Here is a 20,223-nt window from a genome sequence, read left to right as displayed (position 1 = left end):
GTGCCTGACCCAAGCCATGGTGTTTTCAATTGCCTCATATGCATGTGAAAACTGGACAATGAATAAGGAAGACGGAAGAAGAATTGGTGCCTTTGAATTGTGATGTTGGCAAAGAATATTGAATATACGATGGACTGCTGGAAGAATCAACAAATCTGTGTTGGAAGAAATACAGCCAGAATGCTCCTTAGAAGGGAGGATGGTGAGACTTTGTCTCAGCTTCTTTGGATATGTTATCAGTAGGGACCACTACCTGGAGAAGGACATCATCCTTGGTAAAGTAGAGGGTCAGTGAAAAAGAGGAAGACCCTTGTTGAGATGGATTGACACAGTGGCTGCAACAATGGGCTCAAGCATAACAAGAATTGTGCGGTTGGCACAGGACCAGGCAGTGTTTCGTTCTGTTGTACATAGGGTCACTACGAGTCAGAATGGACTCAATAGCACCTAACAACAACATGTTTTGTTAGCTTCAGTCCAGAATGAATAAATCATTATTATAAAAATAATCTTTAAAAAATTATTATTAAATATTTGTGCTAAAATCTCAATGCAGAAAAGTTACATAAAACTCATTTACACAATAACAAAATACTGTATAGATTATGCCATGACATGAATTTAAAAATCTGCTTTCAAAGATTAGAATTCACTGAGGATTGTGTAATGCTAAATTCAAAATCCAGGGAAAGTTGGAGATTTCAATTACTACCTGGTCCACCATACTACTCAGGTGAACCAGCTTCCCCAATTATTTCCTGAAGGGACTAACTAAGAGGCAAAGAGTGATCTTCTAGGAAACTGTGCTTCCTGAGAAACTAAGGATAAGTGAATATAATATGTAGTTTTATAAGTTTTACTGTGTTACTCTTTTGTGGAAATGCACCCTTTTTCTAATTATGTCAATCTTAAAAATTCTTCAGTGTGGGAAGATTTTTCTCTTTTATTTTTGGAAAGGGAGTTTAATTTATTTGCATTATATTTGAATACAGGTATTTTATATTGATTTAAGTATGCTGAAAAGTCAAAGGTTACTTTTACATATAAACACAGGTCATTTTCTACTTCGGAATCTTTAGTTATGGGCAAGAGGTTTCTTGCATTTTAATGGCAGGGCTTTGGCATGCAGCCTGTGTTTGAGCACCAGTGATAAATGCAACATCTGATTCAGGAGGCTGAACCTTTGTAGTGGGGGCAGTGGTGGTTCAGTGGTAGAATTTTTGCCTTCCATTGCAGGAGACCTGGGTTTGATTCCCAGCCAATACACCTCATTAGCAGACCACCACCCATCAGTCAATGAGGGCAGCTTGCATGTTGCTATGATGCTGAACAGGTTTCAGCAGAACTTCTGAACTAAGACATCCTAGGAAGAAAGGCCTGACTGGTATGCTAGTCATATCCGCAACCTGTCAAAGGGATGGTGCAGGACCAGGCAGCATTTCCACCTGTTGTGCGTGGGGTTGCCATGAGTCAGGGGCCAACCTGATAGCAGCTAACAACAAGCTTTATAGCAAAGATTGAATATCTCCAGATAATATTGTTAAGTGTCTCACCCCAGTATGGAGTTTTTCTTCCTTTACTTGGTTTCTTTTAGAAGTGATGTAGCCACAGAGGCAGAAAAACAAAATTGCACATCTCCCCTCTATACAAAAGAAATTGGCTCACGGCGTTTACTTAAATATCTGCTCATCATTTTCTTCATCTTGACTTTGTGTGTTGTGATTTCTTTTCTTATTTTCATTCCCACTCTTCTGCCAATAATAGGATCTTTCTACTGAAATCTTATTATCTGTGGCACTCACATAATATGGGGTTCTTTTTACTACTGACGTCAGAGGACAAATAGCTGGCTTGTTTACAGGAGGATAGTAATTGCTGTTCAGGACTGATTTATATATTATTTGGAGTACATGTGTTATCCACCTAGTGACAAGTAGGAAAAAAAATACACATAAACTTACCTCTGAAAAGCAGCGTTAACGTATAAAACATATACTGTATTTGAAGAGTATGTAAACCAGTAAGTCATTATGAATTCCGTGATCTCTCCTCTTCTGGAAATGGCAGCATCCTTTAGAACACTCATTCTGGCGTTTCACAATCACACTTTGCATTGTGCACATTTTTAATTCTGTCCCACACTCAGTTGTTACAGAAGGTTGTTATTTTAAGAGGAAAGGAACCAATGTCTCCCCAGAGCTTGGACAACTAGATAATTATCTTGGTCAAAGAGTTACACTTATGTGACAAAGTGATTTTTGGCAGAGAAACTGTAATGCTTTGAGTTATTGCAATATTTTATTCCTTAGAAGAAGCTTATCATTGATAATTTATTCTAAGGTTAAATTATTCAACAGGAAAGTTTTGTGAGCTCTAAAGAGAAGACGTATATGTATTTTTTTGAATAAATTTTGTAGAGTCAAACCAAAAATGAAAAAAGATAAAATAATTGGCTCTCTCAGGAGGTGAGCAGTAATGGTTTTACACTACATTGTGTGCCTGTGTGTTCTAACCTAGCAGAGTAAATTTATCAATGGATAAGATAATAATAATATTATGTACTTTCAATAAATTACTTCAATTATATGAGAAAAAACTATTGTGATAATATAAAGATATACACGTTGCAATTCACATCCTCAACAATAACTGCTCAGAATTTTTTTAAGGAAAGCTCATCCTTTGAATAGTACAATATAGACGACTATGATGGGGTCTTATTAACATATCTTCTGTTACTTGATGTCTTATATCTTTATTTTTAGTAATACACCTTTTTAATAAAGATTTTATTATGATCACTTAGCCTAATTTTAATGAACTCTAAAACATTTTATTCATTGGTTGTGTGAAGCAATTTTTAATAAGGCTTTTGGCAAGGATATTGTTAATTTAAACTAGAGAACACTTTCAGCTCTGTAAGTCTGCAGGGCTTAGTTAGACCTGACACCTTGGATGATACATTCAAAGTGCATCAGTGAAAACCTCTAAGTGCTTTAATTTAAATCACGGTTGAGAAACAGATTAACACATTTTTAAGTATCTCATACAGTCAGTCAGACATAATTTTAAAAAAGTCATTATTTAACAGTTATCAGGCCCTTTTTATCAAGACTTCATATCCTGATAATAAATAAGTGATTTAAAAAAAAACTGCAAAATGAAAATATTATTGGTCATAGACTCTCTTAACCATGAGTGACAAAAATGTTTTGTTTTGCTTTGTTTTTGGTGCCTCATTTAGGATTATTACGCACATATCTTTGAGAAAAAAAAAGAGACACTAACATGCATTTGAAGGAAACATAAAAGTACTTTTTTTTAATTCTTACTTTACCACCATTTTTGCTCCCATTTCTAAGTATTGTGCTACTTAGAAGTGCTCTAAACTCAACCTTATAATTCAGACTTCTGAGATTTCAAAATGAAGCAATGAGCAGAGGGCAAATAGCAATGAGTAATTCTCTTATTAAAAAGTGTATTTTGACCCTGGTTAACCAAACTGCTGAAATTTGTAATTTGTAGTAAGTTTATTTGAAACAGAGGTATTATCAGGATGCCAGTAAATATTTGATTATCCCCACAAAATACATGGAGCCATAATTAAATTTTATATTGAGATGATTTTTTCTTGCTGTTTTGACAATCTTTACCTATAGGTATAAAATATTGTACATTTTTGGGTACTCTAATTCATAACTACAGGGATTTGCTGTAATAACGGCATTAAGTTTATTTGACCGCTCTTGTTGAATTTTGAAAATGTTGTGGGTCCTTCTGGGGAGCAAATCTGGATGAGTTGGCACAAAGTAAAAGGACAAAAATGTAATCTCAAGCAAAGGATGGATTCCGTGACGCCTGTGAGCTGGGTCTAAGATGTTTAATTGTGTCATTACTGATTGGCTTCATATTGCTGGTGTGTGTTACCAAATGAACTGACTGATTCCCAGACGTCTTCCTGGGCTGATCAAGGAAAGGGAACTATTTATAACTTGGCTTCAGGATAGTGGAGCCCAGTGCTGGTTTGCAGATTACATGACCTCTTAATTTTTCACAAAATTAATATTTTTATAGTTAAATTGAATTCAACTAGGAGAAGGATATTTGTTGGTTTTATAGCACCCCAAATATCCACAATGAATACACACACACACAAGATTAAAGTTGCTAGAAAAATAAAAGACAAAGCAAGCCAGGCAAGCTTCAGTTACAAGGCAGGACCTCTGGGAGTTGAGACTGTCTCTGGAGCCATATTAAATTTTAAATATTTTTTAAAAAGTTGAAGTTGCAAAGGGTATCAAATTTGTGTTTAATGAGTATAAATGATATGAACGCCTGTTTGAGTAATGAAGAAAACTGGAAAATAGCATTTCATGTGAATTCTTCTTACTTCACATCCCTGTTTTCAGTGATAAAATTTTCAAACTTGATGGAAGCATTAGAGAGCCACAACTTTGATAAAAGTGATTGCAGGACGATCTATGTAATTTATAATTACATACTTACGTAAGTAAATATAAATTATTTACTTATGTATTAATTTTTTTAACTTCCTAAATGTCTAAAAGGTATTGATAAAAGGAAATCGCACTCCTATGAAAACATGCTTGTGTAATCAGGAATGCTAGCTAGCTTGAATCTGAGGCTTCATAATTTCAAATCTATTGTGAATGTTTTGAGTATTGAAGAGTTGCTGAATTATAAGATGTATTATGTTTAATGGAGCCTTGGTGGCTCAGTAGTTAAGAGCTTGGCTGCTAACCAAAAGGTCAGCAGTTCAAATCCACCAGGAGCTCCTTGGAAACCCTTAAGGGCAGTTCTACTCTATCCTATAGAGTCGCTATGAGTTGGAATTGACTCGAAAGCAATGGGTTTGGTTTTGGTTGTATTATGTTTAATGGCCTGTACACATTAAGGCTAGTAAGAGAATATCCCTTTCAGTAAATTTTACTGGCTAATCCTGCTTCGTCTGATGACCAAGTCCTTAAAGATTTCTATGATTTATATAGAAAGGGGAAAAAGCAGCATTATGTTCATTTGTTAGAAAATGAACTGTACTTTAGTTTTATTTCTCTGAGATAAACAGTATATTTTCCAGATTTTCTAAATTTAAAATCTGGTTAATAGTCAGATTCATAATCAGACTTTTTATATTTGAGGAGAAATTTTCTTAGTGTGTATTCTTTATTTGGAGGCAAAAAAGTAGATCAAATAAGATATTACCAATGGCTCTTACTACTCTAATAAATTGGAAATCTCAATAGAAGCAGTACACCAATTCATTATTCAGAATAACTTTAATAATTTTCCCTTATCAATTTATATCTCTCTTTGCTGTTACTTTATAATTTTAGCATTTTAAAAATGACACTTTCCCTCACTTATCAACTTCTATCTGATTGAGTTTGAAGTGTAACTAAATAGTGACAATTATGATTTAAGATAAGACTTTTCTGGAATTCATGAAGGATCTATTCTGTTTTTCTTACTCTCCATAATAAAATCACCACTTTTGTTGAGAAATCATTGTCATAATGCCCGGTGTTTTATTATTGTTGTTGTTGTGACTGGTATTGTGACTGGTATTGTCATTAGAAACCCTAGCGGACGGGAGTGCTTTGGCTGGTCTGTTGTTGATTTTATACCCACCCAGAGCAATAAATGGCACAAGGGTCCACAGGAAAATTAAACTGCTTCATTTAAAATAAGGGCCTAAATTTACATGAGAATGTGGGTTGTAAAATGAAATATAAATTTTAGTTGATGAATAATGACAGAAGTAATTAAACATGGCATGAAAAGCACAGCCTAGGGACTTGAGTGGATCCAAATGTGGCTAACATTTTTGTTTCTCAAATTTTAACTGGAAATGCTTAAGTCTTAAATCTTGGTTATTAGCGCCCCCTCCCTGCCCCCCAATCTCTTTTTGCTCTTTCATACTAGTCATATAACCAGGCCAGTCTCCTCTGCATTCATCTGAAGGAGACTGGAAAGTGTGGAGATAGTGCTATTTCAATATTAGTTACCTGAAAACAAAAACAAAAACCAAACCCACTGCCATCCAGTTGATTCCAACTCATAGCGACCCTGTAGGACAGGGTAGAACTCCCCCGTAGGGTTTCCAAAGCCCTTTAAATCTGGTTAATTATCAAATTCATAATCTTTACGGGGCAAACTGCCATGTCTTTCTTCTGCTGAGCGGCTAGTGCGTTGAAACTGCCAACCTTTCGGTTAGGAGCTGAGTACTTAACCACTGGGCCACCAGGGCTCCTCTCAGTTACCTTAGACAACCTAAAAATCTCCTAAAACTTTAAATGAGTTAATAATATTTTTAAATACTAAATAGTTGTCTTATTTACTATAACTATCTTGAGTCTAAAGTCAAGATTTTCACATCCATTAAAATTGCCTTAACACATTTTACATTAAGATAAAATCCCGTTTGTTATATAACCTTTATTATTGACTCTTAGAAATTATTTGTGTAAGATTTTAAGCAATAATTTTAAAAATATGATAGTTTAAAATTTTCTACATTTGCTTCATTAGTAAAGAATTGAAGATAAAATTGACCATAGAAAAGGAAAACATGCATCTTTTCTAAAAGCTAAAATGAGGTTCTTTGAGTTAGAAATTAGTATAGCATCAAAAAATGGCTGCAGCCATTCTGTCTAAGCTTTGTGCCCCAATGTTCAAATGTAAGTGTACTTTTTAAGGATTTTTTAGAACTGATGTGACAAAGCGTAAAATGTGGCAGCTCAAAACCATAAGTATAAATATAAATGAGTTACAACTCTGTAGTGATGGCGAAACAATGTCTTCTTAAACTAAAGACTTCCTGACAACTTCTAACATTAGTCATACTACCTGACAGTTGTAAAACCGCTTCCTCTTGATCACAATGTCAAGGTTGATACTTTCAGATAACTCTTGTCAGTTTCCCAGAACTGACACCCACAGACAGAATACAAAACATTAAAGGAAGTATATAATTTAAATATTCTTTTTAAAAGTGGGTAACTATGTTTTTGATTTTCCAAAGTTGAATTGGCTTCACTGTATAAAGTTCCAAGGATTAAGTAATAAAATATTCAACCTTCAATCTGTTGCTTTGTTTTCAGCCCAATAGCCATGTTTCTCAGTATCTGTTGCTTTTAAAAATTATCTTTGGGGAAGGAGCTCACGTTAATAAAGTATATTATATATCATATTGTATTATATTGTATCACATTATATTAACGTAAAACTAGAACATTTTTAGTAAAAATTAAACCCAGTTTGACTAGGTGCATGTTTATACCTAAACTTTCTGCTAGCATTCTTTAAAAATGCTCCAACTTTCTATGGTATCAAACTGTTTTATTAAAAGGAGGAGATATTATCTGGTTTATTCAAAACCTTAAAATATGTTTAAACAGTTCTACCTTCTTTAATAAAATGTTAAACTTGAGATATGTTAATGAACAATTAAGAATATAGAGGTAAGTAAAATTTGTTTTTAAAAATTACATAAATAGTTCTCTCTAAATTTTAATACCACTCATGTCAGATATGAATAAGACAAAAACTTTAATTAATGTATTCAAAGGAAGAAAACATATAGTTTAGAAACATCCAAAGGATCTTTTATATATATATATTTATTTGTTTGTTTGTTTATGTATTTGTTTGTTTTAATTTTGTTTGGCTAATTATTTTCAAAAAATCTCAGAATTTAGCTAAATATTTTTTTGTTTTTAGGAACTCTCAGAAAATGAAGTGGTTGGATCTTGTTTCTCTGTGAAGTCTTTCTTTTGGAGGGTAATGTCTAAATCCTTTGTATTAACTTTCTTAAGTTTTGGTTCCAGATGGGAATTTGAAAGTTAAATGGGAGTTAAGAAATTCACTTTTAAAAATAGATTCTCAGATATATTCATTCACCTTCTTTATTAACTTTTATTCTAAGATATCTAGGTGACTGACTGTTATTTCTTCATTTATGATTAAGAACTTCATATAGTTAACATATTGCTTTGAAGTGAGTTCTTTGTGGAACCAGCTTTATCCCAAATTCTTAAATAGCTTTCTCCAAAACCCTTTTCTCTGTTTTCTTATGACTCACAATGAATTCATATTGTTTACTCCTTTGCCAAGAGAGTGGAACCCAGGTGTGTTCTGTGATGAGTTTGTTCTATGAGCAGTGAATGTGCAGACTTCGTTGAGAAGGAAGACTTTCCACCAGAACTAACTCCATAATTAATGCTTTTTTAAGGGCTACGCTTTCAAATGGCTCATCTTTCAACATTCTTCTTTCCACTTGACTACTACCAAATGAGTCTTCCACTTAACAGTGTTTTCTGTGAGATTATATTCATCCTCAAATGCTCTTTATTAATCTTTCTCAATCTCTTGAGCTGTCTGATTTTTTAATAACAAATGTGCAATTTAAAAAGATAACTTTTAGGTATCCAAGGTACAGTGGTCAAATGTCTTTTTCTGGGTGTATGGTAAGTGACAAACAAACTGAGTCACAAAGACACACCTTTAGAGGTCATTTAATTTACCATTTAGGAAACTAAGGCCCAGAGAAGTGTTGTCATTCCCCTGGAGTACCCAGGTGGGGTGATCAGAAACAGTATTTTTTTTCACTTTCTGAATGTCATAGAAATAAATGTTTGGGTAACGACTTAAAGCAGTGGGGTTTCTCTTTGGATTGATGAGGAATAGGGAAGCCATTTGTAAACAAAACTGCCCCCTTAGTTTGTGTTGACTGGCATCCTTTTAAATTCCTCTTGTGTTTTGTGATCCTTTCCTTAGCATCTCCTTAAGCCATCCATTAATGGATGTGTTTGAGGGCCATGAGGTTGCTGTGTTTAATGGCCTATTTTACAAAACCAGAAAGTCAGTGACCAAGCCTACTTTGGAGAGCATGATCTTTTATATTCACATTCACAGGTCACTCGGATAACTGACACCGTTGTTCTTTAAATACTGGTATTCTGATGAACTTTCAGAGGAGATGTATATGAAATTTTCAGACATGCAGAAAACTTAAATAACTCAGATAAAATCTTATGCTTTGTGAGCTGAACAGGATGTGATTTGGAAGAAAATTTGATCAAATTAATTTTATAAGGATCAATATATGTGTCCAGGAGATAGCCACGAAGTTACTGAGTAAAAATGAATCCTGGTGAGAACATGCTCAACCAGAGTGACGGTTCTACTTGCTATATCTTAATTTTCTTGAGGGCAAAGTAATTAAAAGAAAAGAATGAAGTGATACAGGGATATTCTAGTTTTCCAAAGGCATAACACTTAGAATGCAGCAAAACACCATGTTTTAGGGTACAAAACATAAAGCAATGCATATGCAGTTACCATATTTCTCATGAAAGCAATAAAAATTATGTGCAATCAAATTGGATTACCCTGATTAAATAAACATTTCATTAAAGAATTTTAACTTCTGGTTGAAAGGTCGTAACTTTATGCAGTTCTTTCAAATATTTAGCATATGTAACTTTCTTCCCAGTTATCTCTATTGAATGGACATCCAGATTCTGATGACTGGGAGTTAGTGGAATAAACCATCTTACAAGAACATTGTAGTAATTAAAGAGAAATTTCACTATTTTTAAAGTGGAGAAGACTAGGCTATGCCAAGATACCTCATGTAAAAAATGGAAAAAAGGATCATAATACAAAGGGCAGAGGGTACAGAGAATAATACAGAACAACTCAGTTATGTCAGAGCACCCCCTTATGGTGGGGCCAAGCAAAAGCATGGTTGAAGGAAGGCATTGTAGACTAAAAAGAGTTGTTGTTAGGTACCCTTGAATCATAGCGACCTATAGGACAGGGTAGAACTGCCTGGTAGGGTTTCCAAGGAGCGCCTGGTGGATTTGAACTGCTGACCTTTTGGTTAGCAGCCAAGCTCTTAGCCACTATACCACCAGGACTCCTTGCTTATGATCCTGCGTTGCAGCTATATTCTGCACAGCTCAACTATATATGACATACACCCATTGAAAAGTTCAGGTATTATCTCTATGTGGTAGATAGGCAAGCCTCTCAGAAAACAGTGTTTGTAACTTTTAATTAAAAGTCCAAAAAAGAGGACTCTACAACTCAAACGCAGGCCTCATCATTCCTTTACCATAAAATTATAACATATATGTAATGATTTTCTACTAGTGTATAGGAAACCTTGGTGGCATAGTGGTTAACAGCAACAGCTGCTAACCAAAAGGTCGGCAGTTCAAATCTATCAGACACTCCTTGGAAACCCTATGGGGCAGTTCTACTCTGTCCTATAGGGTCACTGTGAGTCAAAATTGACTCGATGGCAATGAGTTTGTGGGGTTTTTTTTGTTTTTGCTTTAATTAGTGTATATTTTGAGCAAAGATAATAAAAGCTTAACAATTGTTGCTTGGCCACAGTTAAGGTTGGAGAGGTAGTTCAAAATCTAAAGTGCACATAAATACTTTCTTGGCACCATAAATTGCATCAAGAAGCAATAGAAATAGGGAAAGAAAGTTTAAGGATTAAAAAAATCAGGGGAATTTCTCTAAGGATTATAGTGCCAGTGAATCATCTTCTAAGAAAAAAGGGATCGAATCTTTATTATTAGATGAGACACTTCAAACGAGGCTGGACAAAGCACTGGGAGGGTTTTCCGTGAAGGCAATCCCGCTTTGAGAGGATGGATGGACTACAGAACAAATCTACTTGTTGGACTTCATCATCGTGGGCAATTCACTGGAATAAACTCAGTAGGAAAAGGAAAAGATAGAGCCTGCCTATGCCTGGGATTGAGCTCATAATTGCTCCACGCTCCAGGCTTTGCAGCACAAAACAGTCCTTCTAGGCTGTCATTATCTCTTCTTTGTAGCGTCTCGTGGATCATTTGATTAAATAAAGGCACACGCACCCAGTGCTGAAAACAGACGAAAGGGCTGACTCCACACATGGCTTATTGTAAACACACAGCAGTGTCTTTCACTCCAGTTTCACAGTGCCTGGGTCTCATTTGGAAGGATTAGGTTGTGCACAGGTAATAAAACCCAGGGTAACAAAAAAGAAGGATTATTTGTCCGCACCAGGAAGAGGATTGGCATGGCTGAGTGGTTCTTTGCCCTGTGTTAAGGCTAAATAGATTTTTTATTTTGGTTTGTTTTTTAATGAGGATCTATCTACAATAATATGAGACAGTGATCCAGTTTTTCAAGGAATGTAATTAATAAACTTCATTAACTAGAATTGAAATATAGAGGTGTTCTCAATTTATATGCCAGATTCTACAGCTTCCCAATTCATTAATGGAATTTAGACTATACTTTATTATGGAGTACGGTTAAGTCTCATATGCTTTATATGAACCTAACAGGGTTATTACCTAGAGTTATTACCACCTGCGTTTTATTTCCTCTATGCCTTTGATTAGCCTTTCTCAACAATCTGTACCCAAGGATATATTTCATCTAAGCATAACACAAAACATTTCCGTAAATCCTGTACCAATTAAATCCCCTTTTTTTTTTTTTGTATCATGAGTTTCTTAGGCTCTATCCAAAAGATGAGATAGGGTGGATTAATCGTGGATTCGGTATGGTAGGGAAGTTGTGTCAGTAACGCCAGATTCCAATCTCAGCCTTGCAAACCTCTAGCCATTTGGCTTTGAGTAGGGATTTATCCTCTCTGTGCCTTAGTTTCTTTACTTACAAATGAGATGTTTGTTGTAAAAAACACATGCATGAAAACTCCAGCACATAATAATTGCCCCCCAAAAAATGTGTATTTCTTTCTGTGTGATCAATCTGTCTTTCAGACTGGACTAATTTACTATTCCCTGTTGTTATTAGCACCGAATATTCTCATCTCATCATAATAACATTATCTGCTCTAAAAGTCTCCTGATAGAAACTTTCAGCTCCACCATGACAATCGGTCTTTAGTGTCTCTTGCTCATCTATAGCTTTCTTAACCCACCTCTTGCTGCTTTAGGCCTTAAGAGTAATAAGTCCTTTGGGTTGCTTTCTTGTGAGCAAAGGCAGCAAAGGGAAGTGTTATGTGGGGCAAAATTTCTGTTACTATAGCAATAGCTCTTTAATGGGTACAAAAGATTAACATGTGTAATGTAAGGTTAACATGATGATCACTGTTATTGTTTGTCCATGAAATATTTATTCTTCTGGAGCCTCTCATATTTTTGACATTAGAAACGGTCTTCAAAGAATTTTGAAGCAGGAGACTTGGGAAAAATGATTCTTTCCGTGATTTCTCTTGCTGTGTTTCTTTTCTCTGCTACATGTATCAACAAAAGCCTGAAACCACTTACACATGATCCATCACTGTATAACCTCTGGGCTTTATTTTCTTGACCACTGCAGCATCAGACTACTAAAGAACGCAGTGGCTGGCAGCTGTAGGTATAGTGCATTGCATTTATCTTCATTGTACTGAGGACATTTTCTGACAGTGACTTAGAAGCAAATACTTTTTTTTTTCCCAAATAAGTATTTTGAAGAGTAATTCGAATGCTAATTGAAATGAGGGGTTGATAGTGGCACACAGCTTTCCCGTACAGCTCTGACCATTCACTTCCATCCAGACGCGCGGCAGGCCTGCTCTTCCTGTCCCGGGCTTCTGCAGAGCAGAGCTTCAGAGTCCTTATTGCCAAAATGCACAAGTAAGTTGAACCACTCAGTTTGTTTGTTTTTTCTGAGCTTGCGTGAGCTGTGACCTCTGAGGGCTGACTTAACTGTGCTGAAAATCTATTTCCTATCCTAACCTATTTTATACGTGAGAAAAGGAATTAAAATCTTGAATTCTTTTTCAAGGAACAGTATAACTAAACTAATGTTCTCCTATCATGCTGGCTCACCAGTTCTAAAATCTTACTAAAAGTGAGTGTTATTGACTAATTGCCCCAGACTTTGAAATTTATATTTTTACCTGGGATTTGTTGTTCTTTATTAAACCTGAATCAGGATGAATATTCCTTAAGAAAGTGGATCTCAAACTTTGGTGTGCTTAAGAGTCACGTGGGACACTTACTATAAGTGCAGATTCTTCTCCACTCTATAGAACAGAATCACATCCAGGAGGGTCAGGCCCTGCACTTTCAATAAACGGCCCGCTAAAATTTGAGGACTACTGCCTTCAAAGTTTGAAGATGATTTCTTCTTTGGCGGGCTTGTTTCTTTATTTTGAAGCTGGGTTTGTTTTCCTTTCTATTCCCCCCCCAACCCCGCCACCATTGTTTTTTTTTTATTTCCCCCTTCAAATAGAGTTCTCTTTCAACAAGGACCTGGTTGAAAACATTACCTTAGGTAAAAACACCAGCAGTAATAAGCTAATTTTCTTATGGGATGTCGTGGACTTGTTTAATACATCTTGCCTTTTAGGTGATCAGTAAGTAATTTTTGGTTGACTGACGATTCATACTTTAAGAAATATCTATTATTAGATGTATTCTAATATTTATAAAAAATTAATAGAGGAATGACTTAATAAATTAAGTAAACATTTCATAGTATTTTTAATAGGCTCCTACTTCTCTCTTCAAATGTTCCAAATATCCTGACCAATCCACCTTCCTGATCAATAAATTAAGAAGCACATGTAGGACTTAAATAACATAAATAATATTTATGCCATAGAGTGGAGAATACTTACAATTATATTAATTAATAGTACCTATTAGAACATAGGAGAAGGCCTGTGTGCATGCGCCATACAACCTTTAAAGCAGGGATTCTCACACTTAAACATGCATCAGAATCACCTGGAGAGCTTGTTAAACCAGAGTGCAGGGCCCCACCTCCAGAGTTTCTGATTCTATCCATCTGGGATGAGGCTGAAGAATCTGAATTTCTAACAAGTTCCTGGGTGACACTGATGCCGTTGGTTGTGGACCACACTTGGAGAAACTTGTTATACAAAAGAAGGAAATTTTTAAACAGAGCAACATGTGACTCAGAAAATGTCAGTGAAAAATGCCTTGGAGATCATCAAAACTAGCGGTTTACAAAGTTTTTTTTTTAACCTGTGGGATTCCCCTCGTCACCACCCCTTCAATGAGTTCCCTGGAACTTTGATTTATAAAATAGTTAAAAGTAATAAATGTCTATCTTAGATTAAAATGCCATTGTTTATAGAATGTACTTTTCTCTACATAGATCTTCCTTACACAAACACACACAGAAGAGTACTCAATACAGTTGTCCCTGGAGTGGACCCTGAAAAACCGTGGATAAGAAAAGCAAAGTCCAGAGAGGGAGCAGCCACATCACACAGCCAGCAATTGCTAGAAAGATGCAAGTGGATATTTGTATTAAGCACATGTCTTTTCTACTATTGGTGGCCAAAGTTTATATCTTCTACCTTTACCTTATAATTTTATTTCACGTTTAGTTTCTAATTCCTCACATTTAGACTAAATATTTATCTGTATTATGACTATGCAGTTACTTAATCAAATTCCCAGCTGAACTATGGAGTACTTCTTAAGAAAATTGTCATTCTTAACAAAAATTATTGAAGAAGGAAACCCAACTCTTTCATAATGGTATCTAGTTAGTTAAGTCTTTGGAACGCCTCCTCTCTCTTTTTTTCTTTTAGCCTTTTAGGCAGGTCACCTTGACTTCAACATTCATTAGCTCTGTTTTTTGTGAAGAAATTGTCTCCCTTCTCATCCCCTTCTAGTTTCCCAGGTCACTTTGGAAATATTCTTCCAGGTTATATAAGTGCATGTTGTAACAACTAATGGCAGTAGGTAAAACCTCCATTCAGTTCCTTTTATTTCTGTGAAAGCATAAGGGATCCCACGGAGAGCGTTCTTTCTCTTCCCTAGCCTGTAAGTCAAGTTCTGGTTCTCATGCAAAAAGGAGGAGGAGGAGCAAGCAAGCAAGGCTTTCAGACATGGTACTGTTAAAGAACCTAACTTAGCATTGCTAATTGAAGACTGTGTAACCTGGATTGTACCCAACTATTGTTTGACTAAGGAGCCCTGGTGGCATAAAAGTTAAGAGCTCAGCTGCTAACTGAAAGGTCGGTGGTTCAACCCACCAGCAGCTCCGTGGGAGAAAAGACCTGGCTATCTGCTCCCGTAAAGATTACAGCCTAGGATAGCCTATGGGACAGTTATACTCTGTCCTACAGGGTCACTATGAGTCAGAATCAACTCCACGGCACATGACAACAACATTTTTTGACTAAATGGCAGTGTGTGATTTCTGCTCCTAGAAAGTACACAGAATATGACATTAGGTATATTATTCCACAAGCTTAAATATTATAAGTATAAACATATGTGGTCACATAATAAAAAACTAGAAGGTGGTTTCATGTACTAGCTATGTGGGGAAAACTAGACTTGAGTATCATTCAAATATAAACAACTCACTTAACTGGAAAACACCCTTTGACAACATTTTGCTTAAGTCGTGATTGTCTTTAAACTTGTGAGGGAGTCTCTGCCCTGAAGATGTGTATTGGGAGAAGCTCAGGATTAAAGATTAGAAATGTTGGATTCTAGTCACACATCCACCATTTATTAGCTCAACCTGTCTGAATCTCAAATTCCTCATCAGTAAAATGGGGACAATAGGCCTTGCTTTCCTGCCTCATAAGGTTTAGTAAATGTACATATACACATTTTTGAATTCTAAAGCTCTATATAAATGGGCAGCTTTTAACTCCTTCATCTTCACTAAGAAGGTAATTTCTTCTTACTTGCCATAATTTTTATTGTTGTTGTTCTTTCTTTCTCTGCCACTCATATTTCTTAACAAAACTTTCAAACCCAAAGTTTGGAACCTGATTCCCTAGAGTCTGCTGTTATAGGTGGTCTCAGCAACACAAGTGGTCAAATAAATAAATGTATAAGTTGCACACCAAAATCTATTGCTGCATATATAATAAGTAGCATGGGATAATAAGTAGCATAGAATTATTATATAATAATAAGTGGCATAAAAAAAAACAACGTAAAGACCACTTGGTGCAATGAATTCCAAACTAATATTTTAATATGAGGAAACCCTTGGTTTAAACAAAATCCAATGTGGAAAACAGATGGGAGCAGAGGGAGTCCAGCTGAAATGGGGTCCTAGGGCCCCTGTGGACCTTGGAGGTGCTTCATGAAACCCCCAATGCACTTCAGAACACAGCTGAACACTGCCCTTGAGATCACAGAGATGAGAGAGATAGTCGTGTGTTGATGTTAATAAGGCAGGGCCACCAAGCAATGCTGAAGATTTGCAGTTCAACAAGGCAGGGAAATATGCAGTGTGATCTGGAAAGATTTCCATTAAAATTTTCAAAATCTTAAAAGTATTATCTTTTGAAGAATGTGGTTATAATTTTCCTAATAAAAGCACTTTGAAATGCATGACTTGATGATGCCAGATAAAAACGGCAATGGCATTACTATGGTATTAAAAAAAAAAGGTAGAACGTCAAACTGGACGGGAGGGTTGAACAAAGTAGGCTATAACTTTATAATGTTAACATAGGTGAGACTAAGCAAAAATAAGGCTAATCCATATTTTGAAGTTGAGAGGACTGCCGAATTTCTTCATGAAATGACTGCAAGTGAAGAAAAGCATGCTTTGAAAGGAACAGCAAATTTTGTAACACTGTTTAATGCTGAATCCCAGATTGAAGGGGTTTTAACATTTTAGCTACTTTCTCTGGCTTGCTCTATATGTTATTTTCCTCGAAGAGATTATATGGCCATTTTTAGTATTGACTCATTAATTTTTTAAAAATCTGTTTTTGTACACTGGCTTGAGTATTGTGATTTAGAATTTAACATCATTAAAAATCATGGAAGAAAATATTCAAATAACTGGAATTAGAAATAAGTGCAGACATATCTGCCAATATAAATCACATATGTAATTTCAAAAATAATATTAAATATTCGTGATGAAAGTTTCAGGCAAGACATCTTGGGTAGGTATATCGATTTTGTTATCTGGTTTATTGTACCTTAAGCAGTTCTTCAGTGAGCTGAAATTCAATTATGTGTTTCCTAATGTGGCAAGAAAAAAGTTTTTAAATTATCTGAAAAGAATTTGTAATTAATCTTGCAGCTGAAAAACCAACTGTAAAATCCATTTATAACATGAAAAAATAGATCTTCAAAGGCATTAGTAATTACAAATTAAATATCACAGTGTGGATGAGACCTTTGATATTTGTGTTTATTTTATGCATATTTTGACACATGCGAATATTTTCTGATATTCGTAAGTATCTACATCTTGTTATTTTAAGAGTAGAAAAGTTAGACTGTATTTTGAGCCCACTCACCTCTTTTATACAATAACCTTAAATTTATCCTAAGATGATAATATAATAATTTACTAATAATAAATTAATAGTATTAATAGTATAATTAATAGTATTAATTTATGACCAATGACTAATAATTTCATGAATTTTTTTTCTTTTGAAAAATGGTAACTGCCATTTTTTTAAATTGTTGCAACAAGGGTAATACCAAATGAGATATTTTGGTTTAAAATATGATATGCTAATTCAGTTCTCCTTTGCCAAAAGTTTCAGACCCAAAGTTTACATCTGTCAGACCTACACAGAAAATCACATCTTTGGAGAGGAATAGTCAGTATCACCTTGATTGAGGGACGAGACCTCAAGGCAATGGATTCAAACGGGTTGAGTGACCCCTACGTGAAGTTCCGGCTTGGACATCAGAAATACAAGAGCAAGGTAACCATATCTCTGTTGTGTTCCTGTCAGTATTTGGAAGGCGGTAGTTCTTAATACCTGTGCTTTGAGAGATGAAAACACTAGATCTTAAAAAAATACTTTATAGAGCTTCTTTTGAATATCAGTATCAGATAACATGACCAACAATTGTACTGCATTTCTTACTTTATGAGTTATGTGACCATGGGTAAACTGCTTACTTAACTTCTCTATGTCTCAGTTTCTTCATATATAAAACAGGAATGATAGTAGTACCTAGCTCTTAGCATGGCTATGAAAATTAAAAAAAAAAAAATTGTGGGAAGAACATAGGTCAATGCCCGGAGTATAAAGTGCTCACAAGTATTGGCTATTGTTATTACTACTGCTACTACTACTAGCATCAGTATTGCCAAGAGCATTATTTTACAGACCAGAAGTCTTTGTACATCTCTCTGAGCCATTTTATTCAAACTAATGTGCACCAATGCAGACTGCAAGATTTTTTATTTATTTAGAAACAAACAAAAATAACACACGTGCAGAATGTGCTTCTTAGTTCAATCAAGTATACGAGACCAAATGGGCAGCTCCTGTCTAGAAGCAGGACAAGAAGGCAGGAAGGGACAGGAAACTGGACCAATGGATACAGAAAAGGGGAGTATGCTGTCACATTGTGGGGACTGCAACCAATGTCACAAAACAATATGTGTGGAAATTTTTGAATGAGAAATTAACTTGAGCTATAAACCTTCACATAAGACACAATAATAATAGTAAATAATAAAGCCAGATTTCTACTGTCACTAGCTGTTTGAGGCAAGTTACTTAGCCTCTCTCTGTCTCAATTTTCCCATCTGTAAAAATGAAAATTAAAATGATATCTACCAAATAAAGTTATTCAGAAGATTAAATGAATATATGTAATGTATGTAAAGGGTTTAGAATACTGCCTTACCTGTCTATAATAAGTACTCAATAAATGTTAGCAGCAAAAGGAAAATAATCAATATATTGTGTAGTAATAATTATATTAGTAGTAATAATATATTAATATTATTATTATTTTATTATTGACACAAGTAATAATAATAAGTAAAAGTCATAGTAGTCAGTTATCTTTTGGGCACGTGTCTTATCTGTGTTGTATCCAGATATGACCTCTTTAATGGTCAGTTTTTAAAGTTGAAATTCATAGATAGTTTGAGACAACTGATTACATTCATCTTGTATTAAAGATCACATTCCACTCTGATGAAATTCTTTCAACTTGGTGTCATCCTTTTTCTGGGTTTTTGATAAATGCCTGCCTAAGTTCCTTCTGGCCCAGGAAGCTTTCATCAGTCCTTAAGGTAGTTAGAAATGTAACAGTGCTGATTCATTAGCAACCAGTGAGTACTGCTAGCATGCTGATTGGTTACCTTATTGAGTGCCCACATGAAAAGGGAAAGCATGATTTCTGACCTGAAGGAAATCTTGTAGGCAGGGTCCGATCACCCAGTAAGCAAGGTAAGCACTGGCTTACTTGTGATTATTTACTAATCTGTAGTGAACAATTTCACATGGGTTTCACCACATCTGTGAAAACGTCTGCGGTGAAACCCATGTGAAATTGTTCACTATATATTAGTAAGAAAGCACAATTAAGCCTGTAATTACTTTGCTTACTGGGTAATCTGTCCCGTCAGGGATTGTAAATTTAAAAAGAGGCTTTGATTCTGTAGGAAGGTGCTGTGGGATTGGGAGAGAGAAAGATTTCAGCCATAACTAGAGGCAGAATCTTCGATGTGGTGAAAAAATGTTAAATTGTTCACTACAGATGATCTGGTAAGCAAAGTAAACACCGTGCTTACCTTGTCTACTGGATAATCCACTCCTACATATAGGGAAGACAACCCTGAAAAAGAAAACTGAAAAGTTAGGTTGTATAAGGCCAAATAGGTAAGAAGGACTACTCTCCAAAAGGCCATAGTAGATCATCTGAGCCTCATTATGAGGCATTTGAATTATCATAGCATTCATCCAGTGCCATCTGTATTTTTTCTGCCATGGGGCTTAATAATGTATTGTGACCAAGCTATTGATTCCAAAAATAGGTACCTATGGCCACTTCTATCTTTTCCTTTACCAATTAACACCATTTCCATGTTCTAGTAGGCTTAAAACATTACTTATTTTTATAGTTCTGCTCTTTAGATATGAAATATAAAACCCAGCTATGGACATGTGTCTCTCTTTGCTCTTTCCTTCCATGATCTATTGCTGATTAATTTCAGATTATGAACTTTAAAAATTGTGATTCATTTGCATTACCTTTTCACATACCATACTTCATTGCTTTCGAACTCTTTACATCTGAAGATCTGTCTGTCATACATTAAAAAGAGAAAAGGACACTGTATGCCCCCCTGCTAAAAAGAAAGACCAGGGAAACAAACATGAATTTTGCTTAACCCAACGGTGGATGGAATTTTAAAACATATCAATATAGATTGCTCCGTTCACTGATTCAATCAGATATC

General features: G+C 35.2%; 1 protein-coding gene across 2 annotated transcripts in view; it reads left to right on the top strand.

Annotated features, from left to right (window-relative positions):
- Nucleotides 1–20,223, top strand: part of MCTP1 (multiple C2 and transmembrane domain containing 1) — a 649,898-nt gene that overhangs the window by 415,133 nt on the left and 214,542 nt on the right. For both annotated transcript variants that reach the window (XM_004375032.2, XM_023730121.1), the window contains exons 7-9: nt 7,741–7,800; nt 12,594–12,671; nt 17,552–17,722. In XM_004375032.2, the coding sequence (XP_004375089.1) occupies nt 7,741–7,800; nt 12,594–12,671; nt 17,552–17,722 (309 nt within the window). The remainder of the gene's footprint in view (nt 1–7,740; nt 7,801–12,593; nt 12,672–17,551; nt 17,723–20,223) is intronic.

This window comes from Trichechus manatus, unplaced genomic scaffold (genome assembly GCF_000243295.1).
Source record: "Trichechus manatus latirostris isolate Lorelei unplaced genomic scaffold, TriManLat1.0 scaffold00032, whole genome shotgun sequence".
NCBI classification, from domain to species: domain Eukaryota; kingdom Metazoa; phylum Chordata; class Mammalia; order Sirenia; family Trichechidae; genus Trichechus; species Trichechus manatus.
Note: the sequence above shows the minus strand (reverse complement) of the source record. Positions and strands in the feature narration are given on the sequence as shown.